Here is a 24,540-nt window from a genome sequence, read left to right as displayed (position 1 = left end):
TAGTCTTATGTAATCTGTTGATATATATATATATATATATATATATATATATATATATATATATATATATATATATATATGTGTGTGTGTGTGTGTGTGTGTGAGTGAGAAAGAGTGTGTGCGTGTGTGTGTGTGAGTACATGTGAGTGTGAATGTGTGTGTGTGTGTGTGTGTGTGTGTAAGAGTAAGTGAGAGTGAGTGAGCGAGTGTGTGTGTGTGTGTGTGAGAGTGAGTGAGTGAGTGTGTATGTGTGTGAGAGTGAGTGAGTGAGTGAGTGAGTGAGTGTGTATGTGTGTGAGAGTGAGTGAGTGAGTGAGTGAGTGAGTGAGTGTGTGTGTGTGTGTGTGAGTGTGTGTGTGTGTGTCTGTGCGTGTGTGTGAGTGTGTGTGAGAGTGAGTGAGTGAGTGAGTGAGTGAGTGAGAGAGAGAGTGTGTGTGTGTGTGTGTAGTGAATGGAGGTATTGATCAGAGAGCTGATCTCTCACCCTGCAGGACAATAGAGATCAGAGAAACATCAGTGTTTGACACACACTCGCTTTCTGTTCACACACACACACACACACACACACACACAGAGGCTCAGCTCAGACTCGTTTAGTGCTTTCAGATCAACAGGACTGCAGATTTATCTCAGTGGAAATAAAAGATCATCAGAGGACTTCTCAGTCTTTTTACTTCAAAATTTCACATTTAATTCACTGTTTCTCGCCACTTGCAAAAAGTGAAATCGTTTTTTCCTCCGTCTAACAGCAGTAAATGTTCTTCCACAGTGTTTTTTCTTGCTTTCCAGTACAAATCAAAACATTTTTGAATCACTGTATTTACATTTACATGATTTTAATACGTTATCAATCACTCTGACATCAGAAGTCTGAAGATAAAAGCGAACCTCAGCATGTGTGTGTGTGTGTGCTCAGTTTAATCAGTTATTGATCAGAGAACACTGATTGATCACGTATATATCGCAGTCCAGGGTTCGATCTTTCTCAGCACAGAAAGAGAAGACGAGTTATGCTGAAATATAATATTTGCACTTGTGTTTGAGCACAGACGCGAGCGACAGCGGGACGAGGATCAATAGGGCCGGAGACATTAGCATTGTGTGGATATGCGTTGGATCATGGGAAAGGGACACAACACTCGGGCGCTTCGCTCTCATTGGTCAGATCCACGTCCAGGGTCAACCTCCATCTACAGCAACCTCTGACCTTTGACCTCTGGCTTGGACAGAATGACCTCTACTCCCCGCAAAAGCAGATATGATCGAATATGCAGAAGAGCGTTCATTATTAGAGCGGTTTGATTAGTCAGGAGCCGATATTCAACTTTGGCATGTAAATCGTATCATTATTTTATTTCAGTACATTATTTTAATACATCCAGTTAAATTAAATAATTAAATAGGAAATAGCGGAAATAAAATAAGGTTTAATTCTTAAATATTTTATTTAATTTAACATTTATTTTATTTCAAGTATATGAGAAAGTTATATATTATTTAATTATTATAAATATATATTTTATAATTATATATATTAATGAATAATATTAAATATTATTATTATTATTATATATATGATAATTCCTGTTATATATTATCTTAATATATTATCTTATTTTATAATTATATATATATATATATATATATATATATATAGTATACACAGTATATATATATATAATAATAGATATAATTAAAAAATAAAATATGATATAAAATATATATAATTATATTTAATATTATTAGTTATGAATATATTTTTTATATATTAATAATATATATAAATATATATATATATAAACAAATAACAATAAATAATTATATATATTAATAAATTATATTATTATTAAATATAATTATATATATCATTTTTAAATTGTAAAATGACACATATCAACAATTACACATTTTTAAAATTATATATAAAAATATATTTACATAATGACAAATCTTACTATATATATACTTATAAATATAGTAAAATAATGGAAAACACAGAAACAATTAAGTAACGTCAAACAAAAGCTAACTCTGTTTTAAAATTTAATATCACCTAATGTGCATGTCTGATATCAGCTGGAAGAGTATTAAATAGTTGAGGATGATATGAACAGAATTTCTAGATTTTATACTTGATATTGAAGAATGTTGTTGATGATTCTGGCAGTCATGCATGATATGACCATCATCTCCTGTGTTTGTGTTTTGTTTTTTAGCTGCAGTGTCAATGTGAAGCAACAGAGGGCGGCGTTACGCTCAAAGCAGCAACACTGCATAAACACAGGACAAGTGTTGTTTAAAAAAATGTTTATTGGCTTTTAAAACCACTTAAAAAATCTCACCTGTGAGTACTTTCCATTGGAAAAAAAAAAGAGAGAGAAAAGAACAAAACATCGCTGAAACGCTTTTTTGCAAAATTAACAAGCTACTGTCCACATAGAGCAGATAAACAAGCACATCAGAAGGCTCAAATCTACAGATCCAAACGGACAGACAGAATGAACATGTTTTCCTACCAGACATCGGACCAACTGCGGCATCAATCCCTGCGTATCAAAAGAGAACCGGAGTCGGACTTGTAAAATAAAAAATGGTTATTAATCAGTGCCTCGATGAATGCCAGAACATAAAAAATATTTACAGCTTTCTTCACATAGGCGTTTTTTTTATATAATATAAAAAGGATATATTCAAAACCAAATAAGAAACAATAACAATAGAACAACATTCATAAACAGAAACAGACTTATTTTAACTTAGTAAACATCATAAAATGCATATAGAACTACGTTTGTCTCCTCTTGACCTGGTTAACGATACCAGTGCTCTGATTGGCTAAAAGAGTGGTCACGACAAATACTACCATAGATATTTTAACATACATGCGCACATACAGTCATTTTATAACATGGTGAAGCATGTTGGATTTTTTTCTTTTTTAAAAACACACTGCTTAATAATGTCATTTTTAAATCTCGTATTTTCATATTTTCTTCTCAGGTACGAGAAGTCGTACAACGCGGATCTCATTGAGATTAGAGCTCATTGCTACACAAGGCGTTTATTCATTGTCATTTTCTAGCATGAGTTATTCCCCTTTAGCTTTTTATTGTCTTTAGAAGAAAAATAGCGTGGGCACCAATTGTTCCTTAAAACGACAGAAATAAACAAACAATACAAAAAGCTTTTAGTGCAATAATATGAACTTCAAAACCATTTCCAGTGTCCGCTCCTTTGATTCGCCTCCGCACACAACATAGTCACGATAAAATGAACGCCTTTATATTCAAGCCTCATCTAATTTCTTTTTTTTTTTGCGATAAATCCATGCTATAACATCCTCTCTCATTTACACATCACATCTGCGTATGCAGGAACCGATAAACTCCTAAGAAATATGGTACATTAGCAAGCTACAGATCCAACAGACAGCATTTACTAGCACATCACAGAAAGCCAGAAACGTAACAAGCGAGATATCGTGCTGGCTATGGACTTATGATTCCTCAGAGTTTTCTTAAGGGCACTCTCATCTACCTACAAACCATCACCGTTAGCGTCTTGATAAAATGGAAATTTCATAATGACCACTATGTCCTTTTTTTTTATTTTATACAAATGTCGCACTAACTTGAACAGCCTAGAATTTTAGTCTTTGTGAACTTGTACAACATGCTCCCCAAACCATAGTTATCTGTACATCCGCCATATACATAATTTACACAAGATTCATCCCGCAATCTGATAAAAACAAAGCAAAAAAAACATTGTCTACAAGATCCCTTTTGGATGACGCCAATTGAAGATGGAAACCGCAACGACTCTTGTTCTTCGACAGCTTCTCTTTGGTATGGAGTTAAGGCCGGAGAAACTACACAGGTTTTCCTGTCGATCTCGAGTTGGAAAGAATATCTAGCCATCACCATACCATCGTCACTACCAGTTTGAAATGATGTGCAAAAAAAGGCGCAGAAATGGCTAGCGACCATCTAAAGAGACGATCAAGAAATGTTCACCGCTAATACACAACACCTTTTTGTTTTTTTAAGTGCACCAAGTTTGTTCTTGAATTCAAAACATCAAAGCCTTTATGAGATGGAATAAGGCCTTAGACTCTGGAAATAAGGCAGACGAGTCTTCTTTTTTTTAACGTATATAGCACAAATCTCATCCCTCCCCAACAGTTTGGATTTAACAGTACAAGTTGTATGGCCTTAAATAACCTTTCCCCGCAAAAACGTGTAAAACCACTTTGACAAAACCAATGACGGCTGATGAGAGATTCAGTAAATGCGATTCTTTAAGTCAGCACCAAGTAGCACCTTGCAGTTCATTGAACTGACTGGTTTACGATATGTAGATGTGATATTTCACCTCTGCTGTACTTATGATATTTGAATACACTCCAACCCATCTCGCAAAGCCACAATAAAAGATACTTATATGACCATTTAGAAATGGTGTTTCCCCAAAGTCAGTGACTTGTCACTTGGAATATTGCATGCAGGTTCTCAATATCCACTGTTTTTAGTGGATGGAAATGTATAAAAGAGTGTGAATTAAATCTAGGATATGCTTGTGCACCAGGTGATGTTTCATTATCAATTGGAACCAGATGAATTATTTGACCATCCAAGATAAATTACTTATGAATAAAAGGGAGAAATGACTGGAATGATCCACGAAATCAATAGGAATACAAACAAAACAATTGTTAAAAAAATAAAATAAAAAATAAAACATTTGATAAAGCACATGCCTGTACGAGATTTACCTCAGGCTGGCACTTTACACTGGACAAGTCCAAAGCATCCAGGTTTTTGCTGCACAGACACATCATTCAACATTTTTGGATACACAAAACGTTGCAATACAAAAAAAACAAAACGCTAAACAGAAACCATAAATATAAACAACAATGACAACAGCAACATCAACAGTAAAGGAACAGGAAATAATATTATCCCAACATTTCCACGGTTGGCTGGTCTTTATTCTCCAGCCAATCAAAACCAGCAGAGTTCACAGTATCGCTGCAAATCTGCTGAAACAGAGGATCGTTCTTCAGTTCTTCCAGTGTGGCATCTTCATATTGGTCCTGCTGTTGACTGGGGTCAAACAGCAAGTTGGGGTCCAAAGTGTTCAGGTCATTAATGCTACTAGAAAGGTCAGAAGTCAACCGGATGTCGCTGGAAAAGTCAGAAGCGACCGCACTAAGTTCAGATGCCACTTGTCCGACGAGTTGTGAACTGGGGTTGAGGCTGTCCTCCCCTAAGAGATCCTTAACGGTAGTGTTGAAGTCCAGTTGCTCTTGTTGCTCGTGATCCATGACCTGCTGAGAGGTTTGGGGCAACAAGTGCTGCCGGGTGAGATCCGGATCATCTTGTAACTGTTGTTGGTCTGACAACTGCAACTGTTGGTCCTGGAGTTGCAATTGTTGGTCCTGGAGTTGCAATTGTTGGTCTGGAAGTTGCATCTGTTGGTCCTGGAGTTGCAACTGTTGGTCTTGGAGTTGTAATTGCTGATTTGGAAGTTGCAGCTGTTGATTCTGGAGTTGTAGGTGTTGATCTTGCAGCTCCAATTGCGGTTCTTGGAGCTCAAGCTGCTCTTCCGGTTGTTGCAGTCCAGAGCCTGATTGTGCTTGACTGTCGCCACTGGAGAAGACGACTTGTTCCTCTCCCGTGCTTATGAGGTAACCCGTCTTCTGGAAGTCAAATGGCGAAGGGCTTGAGTCCAGAGGCAGCTGCTGGTTCTGAGAGTTGGGGCCTCCGGGGAAGCCCTGTGTCGTCTCCAAGATTTGGGTTAAGTTCATCCGTGCGGTGTAATTGGAGGGCAGGTTATTTACACCAAGTCCTCGCACTGCATCGTCTCCGTCCGTGTCCATCTTGCTGAGAAGCACGGTTGTGATCTTAGCGCTATTGCTTTGCTGCGCCTGGTGACTGACAGGTAGCAGCTCAGACTGCATCATGATGTTTAGCGGCACTGATTGGCTCCTTTGGGCCAAGGTGCTGGCACTGACCACCGACTGGTTGTTGGCCAGAATGTTAAGGACCTCAGATGTCAGGGGGCAATTAAAGGGAGAAACAACAGACCTTGGAGTGGTGACTGTTTGTGCAGTGGTGCCACTGAGGTTACGCTGGCGAACTGCCGGGCTAACGCTACGACACCGGAAGGTTCCAGATGCGGATGTGCTTCCGGATCCTTTATTGTCCAACGGAGCTGGGACGGCGAAACTTTCTTGCCTGCTACTAAGGGTGGTTTGCTGTCCTTGTTGCACTGGAGAAACGGCTGTTAACCTTCCTAAGTTTCCATCCTGATGCCTTGACTGAGACTGGAGAGATTGGCCTGGGATGGCAAAGGCGTGTGGTTTACGGAAATGGTCCTCGACCAGATCCTGGTAACTGGGGAGGATAGCAATGGTGGAGTTGGTTGAGATAACAGGAGAGCCTGCGGTGCTGTTGTACCTGTTGGTTATCCACTCCAGCTTGGCTTTATCTGGGTGGGTGGCCATAGGCCTTTGCATGGGCTTCACTGGACTGCTGGACACAACGCTACCATCATGATAACCAGTTATACTGGAGTTGATAGGAGTGAATGCAAAGGGATTGCGGCATTCAATGGGACTTGGAGGAACACTGCTACTGCAGTTTGACAGTGGAGTGCTAATGGGTGTATGGCGCCCACCTAAGATGCTATCAACTGGGGTAACAGTTGCCATTCGGGAACAAGGGCTTTCTCTGGTCATGCTATTCCCCCCTGGTAGCATCTCGGAGGTAGGAGTTGGAGTAGGCGTTGGTGTTGGCGTAGGCGTCGGAGTTGGTGTGTGCACTGGCGTTGCACTACTATGGGAAGAATGATAGAACTGGGTATTTGTCTGATGGGGCGACATGATTGTTCCTTGTCCAACTGTGGTTTGACCTTGTAGGGATATATCCACACAACTTAGGTAGGATTGCAAGCTGCTATTTAGCTTCATTTGCTCCTCCATCTGTACGAGCTCTTCTACGATACTATCCTGGGTCATATCATCATCATTGAAGGGGAAATAGTCAATGCTAGCTTGGCCTCCTGCAAAATCAACAATGTCCTGCTGAAGAGAGAGCTGACTGGAGGTCTCAGTTGCCATCAACGGTAACGGATTAGCTGCATTCTGCTTGTGTTCTGCTTGCATCTGTTGCGAGAAGTCTTGCAGCGAGCTCTTGAGCTCACTTACAGCGGATACCTCCTGAGAAACAACACTGCTGATTTGGTGGTGACTTGGGATTTGTTGCAATAAAGCTGTGCTATTACCAGAAGCTGTTTCATTCAGGCTGATATCAGCAACTTCATTCTCGATTTGAGGATTAACAGTCCGAGAGATTCCAATGGGAGTGTCGGAAAGAGCCAAGATTTGAGTTGGAAAAGAGCTACTGTGTTTTAGCGTAACTTTGCATGGAGCACTCTCTGGTCTTGCTGGGGTGCCAGGTCTCTGGATCTTCTTAGCTGATATTACAAGACCAGGCCTGGCATTGCTGCTAACATCCAAAGGTTGCTGGGAAACGAATACTCTTTTAACTGGAATTGTATGGGTTTCCAAAACAGATGCAGAGCGTTTTCGAGGGCTTTTTAAACAGAGACCAGCATCTTTAGAAGAAGTGCTTGCAGTTGCCACCGCACAAATGGATGACAATTCGGCGTCTACATTCTGGCTGGTAACAGTTAAATACAAAGTACTTTCTGGTTGATCATTGCTGTTGTTATTGCTGCTTGGGGCAAGAGCCTCCATGATTGTACTTGAAGGGGTTGTAGAGTCACTCTTGGCCCTTATAACTCTCTCAGGCACAGGGGACGCCTTAATAAGCAGAGAGGGTTCACTGGAAGCCCGGTATTTAGTGGCTCTTTCATTCTTTTGTCCTGTACTTGCTCCTGACGCAGTGCTTTGTTTATCAACAGAAATAGCTGAGTTACTGTCATTCACAGCTTCGAATGTCACTTTCACCTCATTGGTAATGGTGGACGCTAACGGGGTTGGGGTTATAGAAGGACGTCCAGGTTTCCCAAATCCAGATGACTGAAGAGAGATGGCAGACGCCCCGTTATGAGCTTGCTGGGTTTGGTTTAATTCTTCCTGGGAAGCTGTGCTACTGATGCCTGCTGACGCAGGTCGCAACGGGGTAGGAGTACTACTATTACTGCTACTGTTGGGCGCTAGCGATATTGCAGTCATCTTGACCACATTTACAGAGCTAACATGAGGCGTGGGCATCACTGTCTTGATGGGGCTGTTGGTGATGAGGAGCGTTTGGGGTGAGCGAAGTGCAATGGCGCTAGTGGCGGAAGGTTTAGGTAAGATCTGGGCATATCGGTGTCTGGCCAACCGGTCACCAACTGGGCTGGCAGAGATATTCTGGGGTGTTTTTGGAGACTGCTTAAGAGATTGTGTCACGACCTGGAAGTTAACCGGTACAACTTTTCCCTCTGCTGCCCCAACAGGACTTGGAGAGGTCATTAGTTGCCTGCTTCTCTGAACCTGCAAAACAAAACAATAGTTGAAGCAATTGTCCATCCAGTAATATCAAGTCATCCATACCCTGCTAGTAGTGGTGTGACAAGATCTTGTGGAACGAGATCTCGCAAGACTAAATTTCTAGATTTCTCGTTGAGTGAAAAGCTTGGGATATCGCCATGACGGAGCGGGAGGGTGAAATTAGCATAGAATATGCCACCGCTACATTCACATTACATTACAGTGCTCACCGCGGCATACCTCCACTGTCGTTTTGCAGTTTTTCTAAAAAATAAAAACCATTGTACTATTTTTATTTCTATGTTCAATTTGTGGAAAGTAGCTCAATTATGAGGTCACACACAGCCTCAATCAGAACTTCTGGAAGCTCATAAATCATGTACAGTAAGGTCTGAAGAGACTTAAAAATCATACAGGAGAAAAACAAGTCAGTTGAGTTTGTGGCAAAACCTTTTACAGTGCTTGTATATTGTTGTCCTTCAATGCATATGGTAATTCAGTAACACCGAATCTTATTAATAAGATTCATTAGTTAACTACATTAGTTAACGTGCACTAAGAATAAACAAAACTTCTTCAGCATTTATTAATCTTAGTTCATATTAATTTCAACATTTACTAATATGTTATTAAAATCAAAGGTTGTGTTTGTTAACATTAGTTAATGCACCGTGAACTAACATGAACAAATGATCAGCTGTATTTTTATTAACCAACATTAACAAAGATTAATAAATGCTGTAACAAATGTATTGCTCATTGTTAGTTCATGTTAGTTAAAGGGGTGGTTGAGTATGATTTCACTTTTCTAACTTTAGTTAGTGTGTAATGTTGCTTTTTGAGCATAAACAACATCTGCAAAGTTACAACGCTCAAAGTTCAAAGCAAAGGAAGATATTTGCTTTTAAAGAAAAGGACTACAACAAACGGCTGGTTGGGACTACACGACATTCCTCCCGGGTTAGTGACATCACTAACCCTAGAATTTACATAAACCCCGCCCCCGGGAACACGCAGCCCATGTTGAGAAGAGGAAAAGTTGTTGTATAAGAGTACATTTGTGAGTCAGCTCAAACTTAAGCATCCATCTTTTCACATGCTATAGAAAGTCACTCTGTGTGCATCTCACAACAGTTCCCGTATGAGCGATTTATAGATTTATCATGACAGATAGTTAACTCTACATCAGCAACATAAATTCATCAACTTACCATTCAGAGACGCCCTGTTGCATTCTACATGTTGTCACTTCTTCTTGAGTCTCTCCATCTTTGACTCCATTTTAACATTAAAGGCAGAACTGTTTCTGTCATTTTAGTGTGTCTGCATGAGGTAATAGCAGCTGCTAACACACACAAGCTCTTGAAACCCCGCCCTATGCAGCAGCTCATTTGCATTTAAAGGAACAGGCACAAAACGGTGTGTTTTTGCTCACCCTCAAAAAGTGACAACTTTAACTTGCTATATAAAAATATCTGTGGGGTATTTTGCGCTAAAACTTCACACACACACTCTGGGGACATCATGGATATATTTTACATCTTGTGAAAAGGGCATTTTACCACCCCTTTAATACATTTACTAATATTAACTAATGAACCTTATTGTAACGTGTTACTGATAAATCATACTCAGAAAGTAGAACTGAAATGATATTTATTACAAGATTATTAGCTAAAACATTTCAAAAAAGCACCTGCCGACTATTTTTCCAATCATGAAATTTGTCATTGAGGATTTCTATAAAATTTTGTGCAAAAATCTCGTCTCGTGAACCCAATCTCGTGTCTCGTCTTCTAAAATAAGTGTCTCGTCACACCCCTACCCGTTAGCAACCAAAATCTCCTTACTGTGATAGGACTTTGAACAGCAGCAACCACAATGCCTATGGTTGGTTGAGGGGACAGTAATGCAGGACTTCCAGAGGTCAGGCTGGACCCAGGGACAGGTGTGCCCGCCTCGGCTCTTCTCACCTGGGCATCGGTGGGCAAAGGAGAGGTGAGCTTCTGCTCCTGCTGCTTCTTCTGGATCTTACGCTGAAGCTGCTGTTTGGCGTCTACAGAAGGCGAAGGGAGGGTCTTCACTTGGGGAAGGAATGAGTTGGCTTCACCGGTTGGCACAAACGCAGACGTAGGGGTTTTCATACCTGGCATTTTTAGGAAATAGGTTTAAGTTAAAAACAACTTTCTTGCCCTCTCTCTCACCCCTGATTGATTAAGAAACAGAGTACATGAAAAAGGGAAATAAATTGTATTTGTTTTTTCTGTGATTGTTTAAAAAGGTGCAAGTTTTGTTGGGTTTTTTCTCTCTCTTAGTAAGGTTTTAATTTTTGCTGTATTTTGTCTATATTGCTGCCACACTGTATGCATTTATGTAATACACATATATTTTAATTTAATATTATTTTATCAATATTGTTTTGTAATATACTAGTATGTTTTGGAGCATGCAAAGGGTTTTCCTGTTAGAACGGTGTTGCGTTAGCGGCCCCTAAGTTAATAACTAATGATCTTCGCAATGGAAGTGAATCAATCAATCAAAACTAATTTTAGCTGGACAATAACTTTATTCTAGAGCTGTTGTAAAGCCTAAACAATATGTTATGGTAATTTCCTATAATCACTGTAAAGCTGCTTTGAAACAATCCATATTCTTAAAAGCACTATATAAATTAATGTGACTTGACATGCATTTATAATCCTTTTCTTTTTTCCATGTTTTTTTGTGTAACTGGCTTTGAGAGTAAGGAATGCTTTTGATTAATTTCAGCTGGATTTCTTGGTTAATATGTTGAAACAAATACTGCATTGTCTTTCTGTTTGTAACTCTCTGATTGAAAAGCATCAATAAAAAGAGTTAAAGTAAAAAACAATGATAAGTTTAATCATGCAAGTTATGTAAGTGAGGTAATTTTTGTGTCTTGCCTGTTGGGGTTCCAGTCATAACAGTAAGAGCTGCCATGGACTTAGTGCCTATATAGTGACTGTTAAGAAGAAAGCGTGCCAGTTCTTCCACACTGTCAAACTGGCGACTCAACACCTTCTGAGCCCATTCGCAGACCAGACCACAGGCAGCTGAGCGCATCTCGTCCTCGGCACTGGGAGACTGTCCGGTCGACTCCAACAACTCACACTAAAGCAGCAGACAGAGAGGGATTGCTTATCAGTTATGACTGGTGAAAATATTACATGACTGGTCAAAAGTATGAAATGTTTGTAAGTCTCAAACGCCGAAGCTGCAAAAATACAGAAAAAAAAGAGTAATAATTAGGGATGCACGAAATATCGGCCACAATATCGGTACTGGCCGATATATGATCCTTTTTGGTGTTATCGTTATCGGCCTGATAAGAAAATTTGGTTGATATATTAAAGCTGATTAATAATTGATTATTTCCTTCAGCTGAGACACTTCAGATGCACACTGTTCAACATGATGGGTTTGAATTGCTTGAAATATGATTGTAATCACTTCAAAGAAGGAAAATATGGTTCAGTGCAACATGTGCAGCAAGTCTGTCATATCGGCTACATAACATTATAATGAGAAGATTGTAATTGTGTGTTTGAGACGTGGCTTTTAATGGTGAGACTTTTTTTTGTAATCAGGCTCTCAAAAATTATATAAAAATTTGGATTTAGATTTATCGGCCAATATATCGGTTATCGGCTTTAAAATAAAAAGAATTATCGGTTATTGATATCGGCCAAAATTTTCATATCTGTGCATCCCTAGTAATATAGTGAAATATCAATACAATTTATCTACATGTAATTTATTCCTGATGCAAAGCTGAATTTTCATTATCATTACTCTTTGGTGTCACATGATCCTCCAGAAATCATTCTACTATTATTATAGAACAGGACACTCACCCCATCTCCTGATTTGTGTAAGTCCAGGTTTGGGAGTGACGGCATGTGCACAAATGCTTTTTTCCTCAGACCACTGTAGCAGTACGTGATCCATCGTAAAGGTTCACAACAATTCTCATGACTTCTCACATATGTGACCCTGGATCACAAAACCAGTCACATGTCGCACAGGTATATTTGTGGCAATAGCCAGCAATACATTGCATGGGTCAAAATTATTGATTTTTCTTTTATGCCAAAAATCATTAGGATATTAAGTAAATATCATGTTCCATGAAGATATTTTGTAAATTTCCTACCGTAAATATATAAAACATTTCTTTTTGTGAGTGAATGTACATAAATTTTGAGAATAAATGTACAACTTTAATGTTTAGATTTTTTTGCCTCAGATTCCAGATTTTCAAATAGTTTTATATTGTCCTATCCTAACAAACCATACATCAATGGCTTATTTAATAAAGCTTATTCAATAAAGCTAATTTATTTAGCTTTCAGATGATATATAGATCCCAATTTAAAAAAATTGACCCATGTGACTGGTTTTGTGGTCCAGGGTCACACATGATCTACGCATTTAGTTTGTTTCAAAAGATGTATAGCATTACTGTATGTGACATCTCAAATTTCCGCAGAAAAGGATATTTTGATTTCCCCCTCATGCCCAAACGACGTGCCTTCATGTTCGGAAAAACATTTTTCATGATCTTCCCGAAATCAGCTGCGCTTAAAGGATGGTAACCCAGATTGTCGCAATAACTCCTAAAAAAACCCCAAAAAACAGCATGAGAATCCGATGAGTACAAGCACACAAATTCTGTCCATTACTGCATTAAACCGCACTCACTTGTATTCGTCGTACACCTCTTGTTTTGGCAGTGAGGTTTCCGGATGCTCTTCTAAGTGATTTCGGATCCAGTTGAACGCGTATGTTTGTTGAGTCCGACTGGACGACATTGAATTCTGGTCACTACGAGAAGAACAGAGGGAAAGGGAGGCTTGAAACAGCGATGCTGTAGTTGCAGAAATACATGTGTGTACATTTGTTGCTCCTGTATAATATATCACATAACAAGAATGTTTTTTCCCTGTGATATAGTTAAAGTTGTAGTACCATAGTGCAGGACTTGCAGAGCCCCTCTGATTTTCAGTTCTATTGGACATCATGTTGGGAAAGAGGGGTTGACATGATGGACAGATAAGGGGAAACAAATGATAAAACACAGGAAGCTTGGTATTGCAATGTCATAATTGACACAAAATCTATTTAAATGGTGAAATGATTAGCTCATATGATTCAATACAGCATGATGCAAAAGAACAAATGCAAAAATAGGCAATCTTACAAAGAAAAATGGGAAACACTTTACACTAAGGTTCATTAGTTAAACTAAGAATGAACAATCCTTCTACAGTATTTATTAATCTTAGTATAATAATTTAAACATTTACTAATACGTTATTAAAATCAAAGGTTGCGTTTGTTAACATTAGTTAATGCACTGTGAACTAACATGCATTTTTATTAACAAACACTAACAAAGATTAATAAATACTGTAACAAATGAATTGCTGATTGTTAGTTATTATATTAACTAATGAACCTTATTGTAAAGTGTTACCAAAAAATGATACTTGTACACTTCTTGATTTTGTTACATCAATGCATCTCACTAGATATGCATGTTTCACTCAATGAGTGAATAATAAACATCAGACGTACTATATGCTATGAGTGTATTTGATATCGCAAAGCACAAAGATCACAAATGGTTTTTGAGGTGTTCAAATCATAAAAGGAAGGGAGGGGGATATGGAAAGGAATAAATAGATTAAAAATAACATGTACCTTTTGTCATTGCCACTACTGGGACCAGAAGGCAACTTAAGGTAGAGGTAGAGCTTTTCGATATCTGTAAACTTCTCAACATCTTGCTGCGTAAATAAAGAACACAAGGGCATTTCAGACAAGTTTGATGATATTTCTACTCTAAAAACAAACAAGCATGTTCACACAGTCATTAAATGTAATAAAAGTGTAAAAATCAGTGGAATTCTATGACTAACCTAAGAAATAATTAACTTAAACAACTTAAACTGTCAGTTCATTTGGTATTTTGGTGTGAAAGACAACAGATTTCAAGCATTTTATAGACAAAACTGATTTATTATATTTGGTTATGTGATTTTGCTCATTTTAGCAAGTCTTTGACACTTAAAGGTTGATCACTCGAAGGTTGATCAAGGCCATGATGGTTTCAATATAGATTACACAAGATATCCAGTAGCCAAACATTTATTTCGGCCCCTGCAAGACTTCGCAGTCCATGACATCACTGTTTTCTCCTGCATTCATTTGCGCAGGGTTGGCGTATTCAAAGGGGAAAAGCAGGTCCCCTCGAGTCCGACAGAGACACAATACTGGAGTGTGTCTGCGCATATGACCAGCAAACCTGCAGTCCTGCTCAGCTTTTAGCTAGTTGCCATGTAAACCTTGTCAGTAAACATGCATGTCAATGCTGACACACACTTGGTTTCAGCACAGGCTCCTCCCATCTCGCTTTCAATTGGCTGGTGAGAATGAATTCCTCTCACCTCTTCCTATTCTATTTGCCTCTTTGTTGCTAGGGGAAACCGGCACTCATGAATGGGGTGAGGCTTGACAGCCAATGAGCAGTAAATAAAAAAATAAAAGACAATTCGCTGTTATTTCCTAAATGCACCAGGTAGCCGTTATAAATCCATCTATTCAATGCTATGGCTGATATTTGTGACCCTGGACCACAAAACCAGTCACATGGGTCAATTTTTTTTCAATTGAGATTTATACATCACATGAAAGCTGAATAAATAAACTTATAAACTTTCCATTTATATATGGTTTGTTAGGATAGGACATTATTTGGCCGAGATACAACTATTTGAAAATCTGGAATCTGAGGGTGAAATAAATAAATAAATAAATAAATACTAAAAATTGGGAAAAACTCCTTTAAAGTTGTCCATGTATGTTTGCGATTTTGCTGCATTCACTCACAAAAATATATTTTTTAATATATTTACGGTAGGAAATTACAAAATATCTTCATGGAACATGATCTTTACTTAATATCCTAATGATTTTTGGCATAAAAGAAAAATCGACAACTTTGACCCATACAATGCATCGTTGGCTATTGCCACAAATATGACCGTGCAACATGTGATCCAGGGTCACATATTGAGGTATTGTATAAAACAAACATGCAGGCTTATTCTATCGAATATGGAAGCTGAGTCTCTTTAAAGGTTTTATTAGGTTGATTCTGGCTACTGAACAGTATGACATCTGTATGAAGTAGTTATCTTGCCTCTGATTGGCTGCACAGCAGAGTAATAAAACTTTACGCTCTTGATATGAATCAGATTCAACTCTAAATTCTGATTAGAAACAGACAGATTCAACTCTAAATTCTGATTGTAAACATATTCAACTCTAAATTTTGATAGAAATCAGATCAACTCTAAATTATGATTGGAAACAGATTCAACTCGAATTTCTGATTAACAACAGACAGATTCAACTCTAAATTCTGATGGGAAACATATTCCAATCTAAATTACGATAGGAATCAGATTCAACTAGATTCTGATTGGAAACATATTCAACTCGAATTTCTGATTGGAAACAGATTCAAATCTAAATTCTGAAGGGAAACAGACAGATTCAACTCTAAATTCTGATTTGAAACATACAGATTCAACTCTAAATTCTGATTTGAAACATATTCCACTCTAAATTACGATAGGAATCAGATTCAACTAGATTCTGATTGGAAACATATTCAACTCGAATTTTTGATTGGAAACAGATTCAAATCTAAATTCTGATGGGAAACAGACAGATTCAACTCTAAATTCTGATGGGAAACATATTCCAATCTAAATTACGATAGGAATCAGATTCAACTAGATTCTGATTGGAAACATATTCAAATCTAAATTCTGATGGGAAACAGACAGATTCAACTCTAAATTCTGATGGGAAACATATTCCAATCTAAATTACGATAGGAATCAGATTCAACTAGATTCTGATTGGAAACATATTCAACTCGAATTTTTGATTGGAAACAGATTCAAATCTAAATTCTGATGGGAAACAGACAGATTCAACTCTAAATTCTGATTTGAAACAGACAGATTCAACTCTAAATTCTGATTTGAAACATATTCCACTCTAAATTACGATAGGAATCAGATTCAACTAAATTCTGATTGGAAACAGACAGATTCAACTCTAAATTCTGATTGGAAACAGACAGATTTAACTCTAAATTCTGATCGCAAACAGAAAGATTCAACTCTAAATTCTGATTGGAAACAGACAGATTCAACTCTAAATTCTGATTTGAAACATATTCAACTCTAAATTATGATAGGAATCAGATTCAACTCTAAATTCTGATTGGAATCAGATTCAACTCTAAATTCTTATTGGAAACAGATTCAACTCGAATTTCTGATTGGAAACAGATTCGACTCGAATTTCTGATAGGAAACAGACAGATTCAACTCTAAATTCTGATTGGAAACAGACAGAGTCAACTAAATTCCGATTGGAAACAGACAGATTCAACTCTAAATTCTGATTTGAAACAGACAGATTCAACTCTAAATTCTGATTTGAAACATATTCCACTCTAAATTACGATAGGAATCAGATTCAACTAAATTCTGATTGGAAACAGACAGATTCAACTCTAAATTCTGATTGGAAACAGACAGATTCAACTCTAAATTCTGATCGCAAACAGAAAGATTCAACTCTAAATTCTGATTGGAAACAGACAGATTCAACTCTAAATTCTGATTTGAAACATATTCAACTCTAAATTATGATAGGAATCAGATTCAACTCTAAATTCTTATTGGAAACAGATTCAACTCTAGATTTTGATTGGAAACAGATTCAACTCGAATTTCTGATTGAAACAGACAGAGTCAACTAAATTCTGATTGGAAACAGATTCAACTCGAATTTCTGATAGGAAACAGACAGATTCAACTCTAAATTCTGATTGGAAACAGACAGAGTCAACTAAATTCCGATTGGAAACAGACAGATTCAACTCTAAATTCTGATTGGAAAGACAGATTCAACTCGAAATTCTGAAGGGAAACGGAAATATTCAACTCTAAATTCTGATAGGAATCAGAGTCAACTCGAATTTCTGATTGGAAACAGATTCAACTCGAATTTCTGATAGGAAACAGACAGATTCAACTTGAAATTATGACTGGAAAGACAGATTCAACTCTAAATTCTGATTGGAAACAGACAGAGTCAACTAAATTCTGATTGGAAACAGACAGATTCAACTCGAAATTATGACTGGAAAGACAGATTCAACTCTAAATTCTGATGGGAAACAGACAGATTCAACTCTAAATTCTGATTTGAAACAGACAGATTCAACTCTAAATTTTGATTTGAAACATATTCCACTCTAAATTACGATAGGACTCAGATTCAACTAAATTCTGATTAGAAACAGACAGATTCAACTCTAAATTCTGATGGGAAACATATTCCAATCTAAATTACGATAGGAATTAGATTCAACTAGATTCTGATTGGAAACAGATTCAACTCGAATTTCTGATTGGAAACAGATTCAAATCTAAATTCTGAAGGGAAACAGACAAATTCAACTCTAAATTCAGAAGGGAAACAGATTCAACTTTAAATTCTGATGGGAAACAGACAGATTCAACTCTAAATTCTGATTTGAAACAGACAGATTCAACTCTAAATTCTGATTTGAAACATATTCCACTCTAAATTACGATAGGAATCAGATTCAACTAAATTCTGATTGGAAACAGACAGATTCAACTCTAAATTCTGATTGGAAACAGACAGATTTAACTCTAAATTCTGATCGGAAACAGAAAGATTCAACTCTAAATTCTGATTGGAAACAGACAGATTCAACTCTAAATTCTGATTTGAAACATATTCAACTCTAAATTATGATAGGAATCAGATTCAACTCAATTCTAATTGGAAACAGATTCAACTCTAAATTCTGATTGGAAACAGATTCAACTCGAATTTCTGATTGGAAACAGACAGAGTCAACTAAATTCTGATTGGAAACAGATTCAACTCAAATTTCTGATAGGAAACAGACAGATTCAACTCGAAATTATGATTGAAAAGACAGATTCAACTCGAAATTATGATGGGAAACAGAAAGATTCAACTCTAAATTCTGATAGGAATCAGAGTCAACTCGAATTTCTGATTGGAAACAGATTCAACTCGAATTTCTGATTGGAAACAGACAGATTCAACTAGAAATTATGATTGGAAACAGACAGATTCAACTCAAAATTATGATTGGAAACAAATTCAACTCGAATTTCTGATTGGAAACAAATTCAACTCGAATTTCTGATTGGAAACAGATTCAACTCGAATTTCTGATTGGAAACAGACAGATTCAACTCTAAATTCTGATTGGAAACAGACAGAGTAAACTAATTTCTGATTGGAAACAGACAGATACAACTCTAAATTCTGATGGGAAACAGACAGATACAACTCTAAATTCTGATAGGAAACAGATTCAACTCTAAATTCTGATTGGAAACAAATTCAACTCGAATTTCTGATTGGAAACAGACAGATTCAACTCTAAATTCTGATTGGAAGCAGACAGATTCAACTCTAAATTCTGATTTGAAACAGATTGATTCAACTTTAAATTCTGATAGGAAACAGACAGACTCAACTCTAAATTCTGATTGGAAACAGATTTAACTCTAAATTCTAATAGGAATCAGATTCAACTCTAGATTATGACTGGAAACAGATTCAACTCTAAATTCTGATGTACAGACAGATTCAACTTTAAATTCTGATTGGAAACAGACAGATTCAACTCTAAATTCTGATTGGAAACAGACAGATTCAACTCTAAATTCTGATTGCAAACAGACAGACTCAACTCTAAATTCTAATGGGAAGCAGATTTAACTTGAATTTCCCATAGGAATCAGAAAGAATCAACTTTAAATTCTGACTGGATAAGCCTTGTTTGTAACATACAGATAAACACAAACCTGTTACACATTTTAAAATAATGCACCACATTACAACATTGCTTCCACAAACAGCCACAGTCACACTAATTAACTACATTACCTGGTGAAAGAATCATTCATACTGAAGCTTTAGAAGCTTATTACTTTACTGTACTTGTACATTTGCACACTGTTGAAAAGCTGTGAACATACAGCTGTACTTAGAACAATTTCCACCAGCCCAGCCTCATGACGATAAACATTCTATAGTATTGTATTCCATTCAATTCTATTCTATTTCAATATAAATTGTGGCATATTACTCAAAAGTGAGCTAAAAATAGCAAATGAAACTACTATAACACATTATTTGTTTAAGGTAGTTTGGCTTGCTTTAAATGCTTTGATGTGTTTTCATCTTCCTGGTAACGGCCTCCATGACTACAACTGTTTGTTACTGGAGTCATGACACATGTTTATATATATACAAAAGCAATAATTAACATAAAATAGAAAAGCCTGCAAGGACTGACTTTTGACTTTCATTTTTGTCAGCTTAGTCTTGAACATCATCGGTTGAAAGTTGTGGATATTTCAGTCTAGTTTGCCTAACTCACATAAAAGATTGTTCTCAGCAAACTAAAAAAGCCTAGGCTACTTAACAACAAACAAATGTGGTGTAGAAAACTATTCATCTGCAAAATGTGTGGTACTTGAGTTGTAAAGCATTATGTTATAATCACTTGACGCACTGACAAGAAGCTCATTTACATAAATTCTGCTCAAAGACGTAGAAGTAGTAGAAATTAACCCTTGTAATGCATTAAACAAAACTGTATACATTCCCATTGCATTCTCGGTTCTGAGAGTCATAATTTAATATTTTTCAACTTAAACCATATTATATCTGATAAGTAACGAGTGAATGTGCAAACTTTTTAAAGTTTTGAATGTTACCATGTTTTTACCATGATAATCCTGAAATGACCTCTTCCGGGTCAAATTGGACCCGAATGCATTTAAAGAAAATTATTTACAATAATCTAACGATATTTTCTTATAACAATATAAAACTAGAGCAATTATACAAGCTCTTTCACTTTAATTTTGATAGGAAATGTAAAACTTTCCCAGAAGTCTTTAAAAAAAAATCACATTAATGAAAGACATTTCTATCAATTTTTAATGCAATATTTACCCAATATTACGTAAAAAAATGCCAATTATCTTTATAAACAGTGGCAACAGTAATAGGATAAGACATCAGTATTCAATAAATTGTTACATTTATAAATATTTAAAAATATATATATTCTTCCGCCAAATAATAGTTTTTACGCTTTACGCTTGTCAAACAACATTGCAACTTGCTGCATTAATACAGAATGCATCTGAATTATAAACAACACCTTCGAACACGGCTCATGCAGAATATGAATTAAGTGTCCAAAATATCTTTCTGACAACACTAAATGTACATAAGTAATGACATGAGAGACTTACCAATATAGTCTCCACTTTTGATTGTACAGATTTGCTGAAAAACAAGAAAAACAAGGATTGTTAGTGCGGTTATGCTTGAATAAAAAAAAGTATAAACAAAGTGAAAACAAGACATGCTGTTGAGTTCCAGATAACAGGCAGGGCCTTTCTTGGAGGTGGTTTCATTTAAGATAAAAGAATTCGTAGAAAGAGCAGGACTTTTATTTCATTATTAATGACAGTGTCAAAGGTCGAGTCAGGGCTTGTGAATTTTCTACTACACATAAACGAACGGGTTTGTTGGTTCTGGAGAAAATACGCTTTTGTGGACATCTTTGGTTAATAATCATGGATGTCTGATTTTAATTGCAATGGATGTATGATTTTGCATGGGGATTTTCTGATGTCACTGCATGGGATCTCAATGCAAAGGATGCTCGACGTCACTTTCAAAATGCAATTTCAAATGCCTATAATATATGATTTCATTGCATGGGGATGGAGTCTGATTTTGTCTAATGGGTTTTCTGATGTCGTTGCATGTGGATGATGTCTAGTTGCATTGCATGGATCATCTGATATCACTGCATGGAAAGTCTGATTTCAGTTTAATGGGACGTCTGATTGAATCCCATGCTCTGAGAACTTATATTTGAATTTGAAATCAGAAAGGGTCCCACTTTATATTAAGTGGCGTTAAGTACTATGTACTTACATCAAAAAATAAGTACAATGTACTTATTGTGTTCATGTTGTATTGTAAAACTATTTTGCTGCTATTGAGGTGTGATACGGGTAAGGTTAGGGACAGGTGTGGTGGATTGGGTAGGTTAAGGTGTAAGGGAAGGGTCAACTGTGTAATTACAAATGTAATTACATAAATTAATTACAGCTGTAATTACATGCAGGAATTTTTAAAATGTAAGTACAATGTAAAAACATGTAGTTACACAATAAGTACATTGTATCAAATTATTAATTTCAATGTAAGTACATGTAAGTACATAGTACTTAAAGCCACTTAATATAAAGTGGGACCTCAGAAATGCCATGCAATGAAATCAGACATCCTATACAATGACAAAATGATATACCCAGACAAAATCATATCCAAAGATTGAAATCAGACATATTTACAGGCACTAAAATCATATATCAAATGCAACAAAATCATACAATCCATGAAATGATATCAGATATCCCCATGCATTAAATTATGCAAAGAAATCTGACATACAATGCAATGACATGCACTGAAGAAAATCAAGATAAAACTCAGAATGCAATGAAATCATACATCCATTGCAACTGAAATCAGATATCCAAATGCAATGAAATTAGAAATTAGACATAATTACATAAAATGCTATTTGAAACCAGATATGACATCAGAAAGTCCATGCAATAAAATCAGCATGCTTGGATAAATTCTATACAAGTCAAAGAAATCATACATCCAATGCAATGCATTTAGAAATATTAATAATCACATTCACTGAAATCATATGTTCCTCGCCACAATGCATTATCAGACATTCCCATGCACTAAAATCAGAAATTGAAGTCCGATTGACATCCGATGCAATGGCATAAGTAGCCTAAGTCAATCAGATAAAACTCAAGACTTCATCCCCATACTATGAAATCATACATCCATTCCAACTGAAATCAGACATGCAAATGAAATTAGACACCAGACAATCACATGCACTGAAATCTGATATTACATACATTTAAAAACCAGATATGCCATATGAAATTAAATAATTCTATGCAATGACATCAGAAAGTCCATGCAATGAAATCAGACATCATATGCAAGAAACTGAAATCAGACATAATCCCATGCAACAAAATCACCCTGCCCATGGATTGAAATCAGACATTGCCATGCACTGAATTTAGATATAACTTGAATCTGAAATGAGATGTACTATGCAATGACATCTGACGTCCAGTGCAATGACGAGATAATCAATGAGATCAAATCAGACATCATGCAATGAAATCATGCATCTGAAATCAGATATTGCATGCAACGAAATAATATGTAGGCCCACTGTCCAGTTGAAATAAGGCTGTAAACAATCAAAACATAACATGCAATGGAATCAGACATCCCGTTACGAGTGCCAGCCATCAGATGCATGCAATGTTTCCGAGATCGGATCTCTCACCAAATGGAGTTCTTGATCTTGTTGTACTGCAGTGCCGTGGCCTCGAGGCTCTGCAGGGACGGTCCGGGAACACCGGGAACACCGGGCTGTTGTTGTTGATCATCAGCCATCACGGTGAGCTTCATGCATGGGAGGGGGAAGAGGAGGAGGAGGAGGAGCAGGAGGAAGAGGAGGACAGATTCAGCATGTAGGCCTCATTTGAGCGCATAACGCCCGGAGCCGAGGTGAGACGAGCCGTTACCGGGAGTCTGGACCGAGCAGCACGGGCTCGGTTGTCGGATTCGGACGCATACACCGCGGCGGGCGAGAACGAGGCGGAAAAACACGGAGATTCTCCGAGAGAAACAGCAGCAGCAGCAACTGACCGAGCTGAAACGGGGACTGCGCATGCGCACGGGCGTACAGGCGTGTGCGCGCTCGCGTGTGTAACCTAGCTACACTCATGCTGGAAATTGCACTCAAAAGTGAACACCCTTCTGTTCATATATAACGATAACGTGTTTTATTATTCTAAACGTAAAAAAAAAGAGTTTAGGTTACTTCCAAAAAAAAAGTCACATCATATGTGCCCAAAACATGTTTATACCATTGTTTATCAACTAGCTTTATTTGAAAATAATATAATTCTATAATATCTTTGTGTAGAACACTAAAAGCTGAAAATAACCTACATTGGGAGGAAAACGGCTTCATAAATTCTGTATTAAAATGAGGCGTGTAACCTAGCTACACCCTTTGCTGGAAATTGTCCTAAAAAGTGAACTAATTCTCCCTTCTATCATATATAATGATAAAATGTGTTATATTATTCCATAAATGTAAAAAAGTTTAGGTTACTTTTCAATCAAGTGATTACTTACTACCATAGTAGCCTACTATGTGCCCAAAACATGTTAATACCATGGCATATCAATTAGCTTTACTTGAAAATAATATAATTCTACAGCATCTAGATCAGTAAAAGCTGAAAATCATGGATCATGGATTTCTGTTGTCACTGCAAAAAAAAAAAAAAAAAAAAAAAAAAATATATATATATATATATATATATATATATATATATATATATATATATATATATATATATATATATATATATACACACATATATATATATACACACATATATATATATACACACACTGTATATATAACAGAGTGTGTATATATATATATATATATAAATATATATATATATATATATATATATATATATATATGTAACTCTACACTGGCCCTCTATACATCGCTATACTGCCCTCTGCTGCCAATAACTCTAAACTGGCCCTCTATACTGCCCTCTGCAGTCAATAACTCTAAACTGGCCCTCTATACTGCCCTCTGCAGTCAATAACTCTAAACTGGCCCTCTATTCTGCCCTCTGCTGCCAATAACTCTAAACTGGCCCTCTATACTGCCCTCTGCTGCC

The 24,540-nt window shown here is 36.7% G+C and overlaps 1 protein-coding gene across 1 annotated transcript; it reads right to left on the bottom strand.

The window, feature by feature from the left end:
• Nucleotides 1-2,304: 2,304 nt before the first annotated feature.
• Nucleotides 2,305-23,386, bottom strand: LOC308685076 (DNA-binding protein RFX7-like). The gene is made up of 10 exons (XM_081356581.1): nt 23,112-23,386; nt 20,956-20,989; nt 14,231-14,316; nt 13,496-13,534; nt 13,229-13,351; nt 13,023-13,143; nt 12,382-12,462; nt 11,431-11,638; nt 10,357-10,652; nt 2,305-8,509 (listed from the first exon to the last, which is right to left on the bottom strand). Exons 1-10 carry the CDS (start codon nt 23,234-23,236, stop codon nt 4,961-4,963), a joined length of 4,662 nt encoding a protein of 1,553 aa, XP_081212707.1. The 5' UTR covers nt 23,237-23,386; the 3' UTR covers nt 2,305-4,960.
• Between the last annotated feature and the right edge of the window lie 1,154 nt (nt 23,387-24,540).

This window comes from Scardinius erythrophthalmus (assembly GCF_964197995.2).
Source record: "Scardinius erythrophthalmus genome assembly, chromosome: 24".
Taxonomy (NCBI): Eukaryota; Metazoa; Chordata; class Actinopteri; order Cypriniformes; family Leuciscidae; genus Scardinius; species Scardinius erythrophthalmus.
This window is presented reverse-complemented; position numbering and strand designations above follow the sequence as displayed.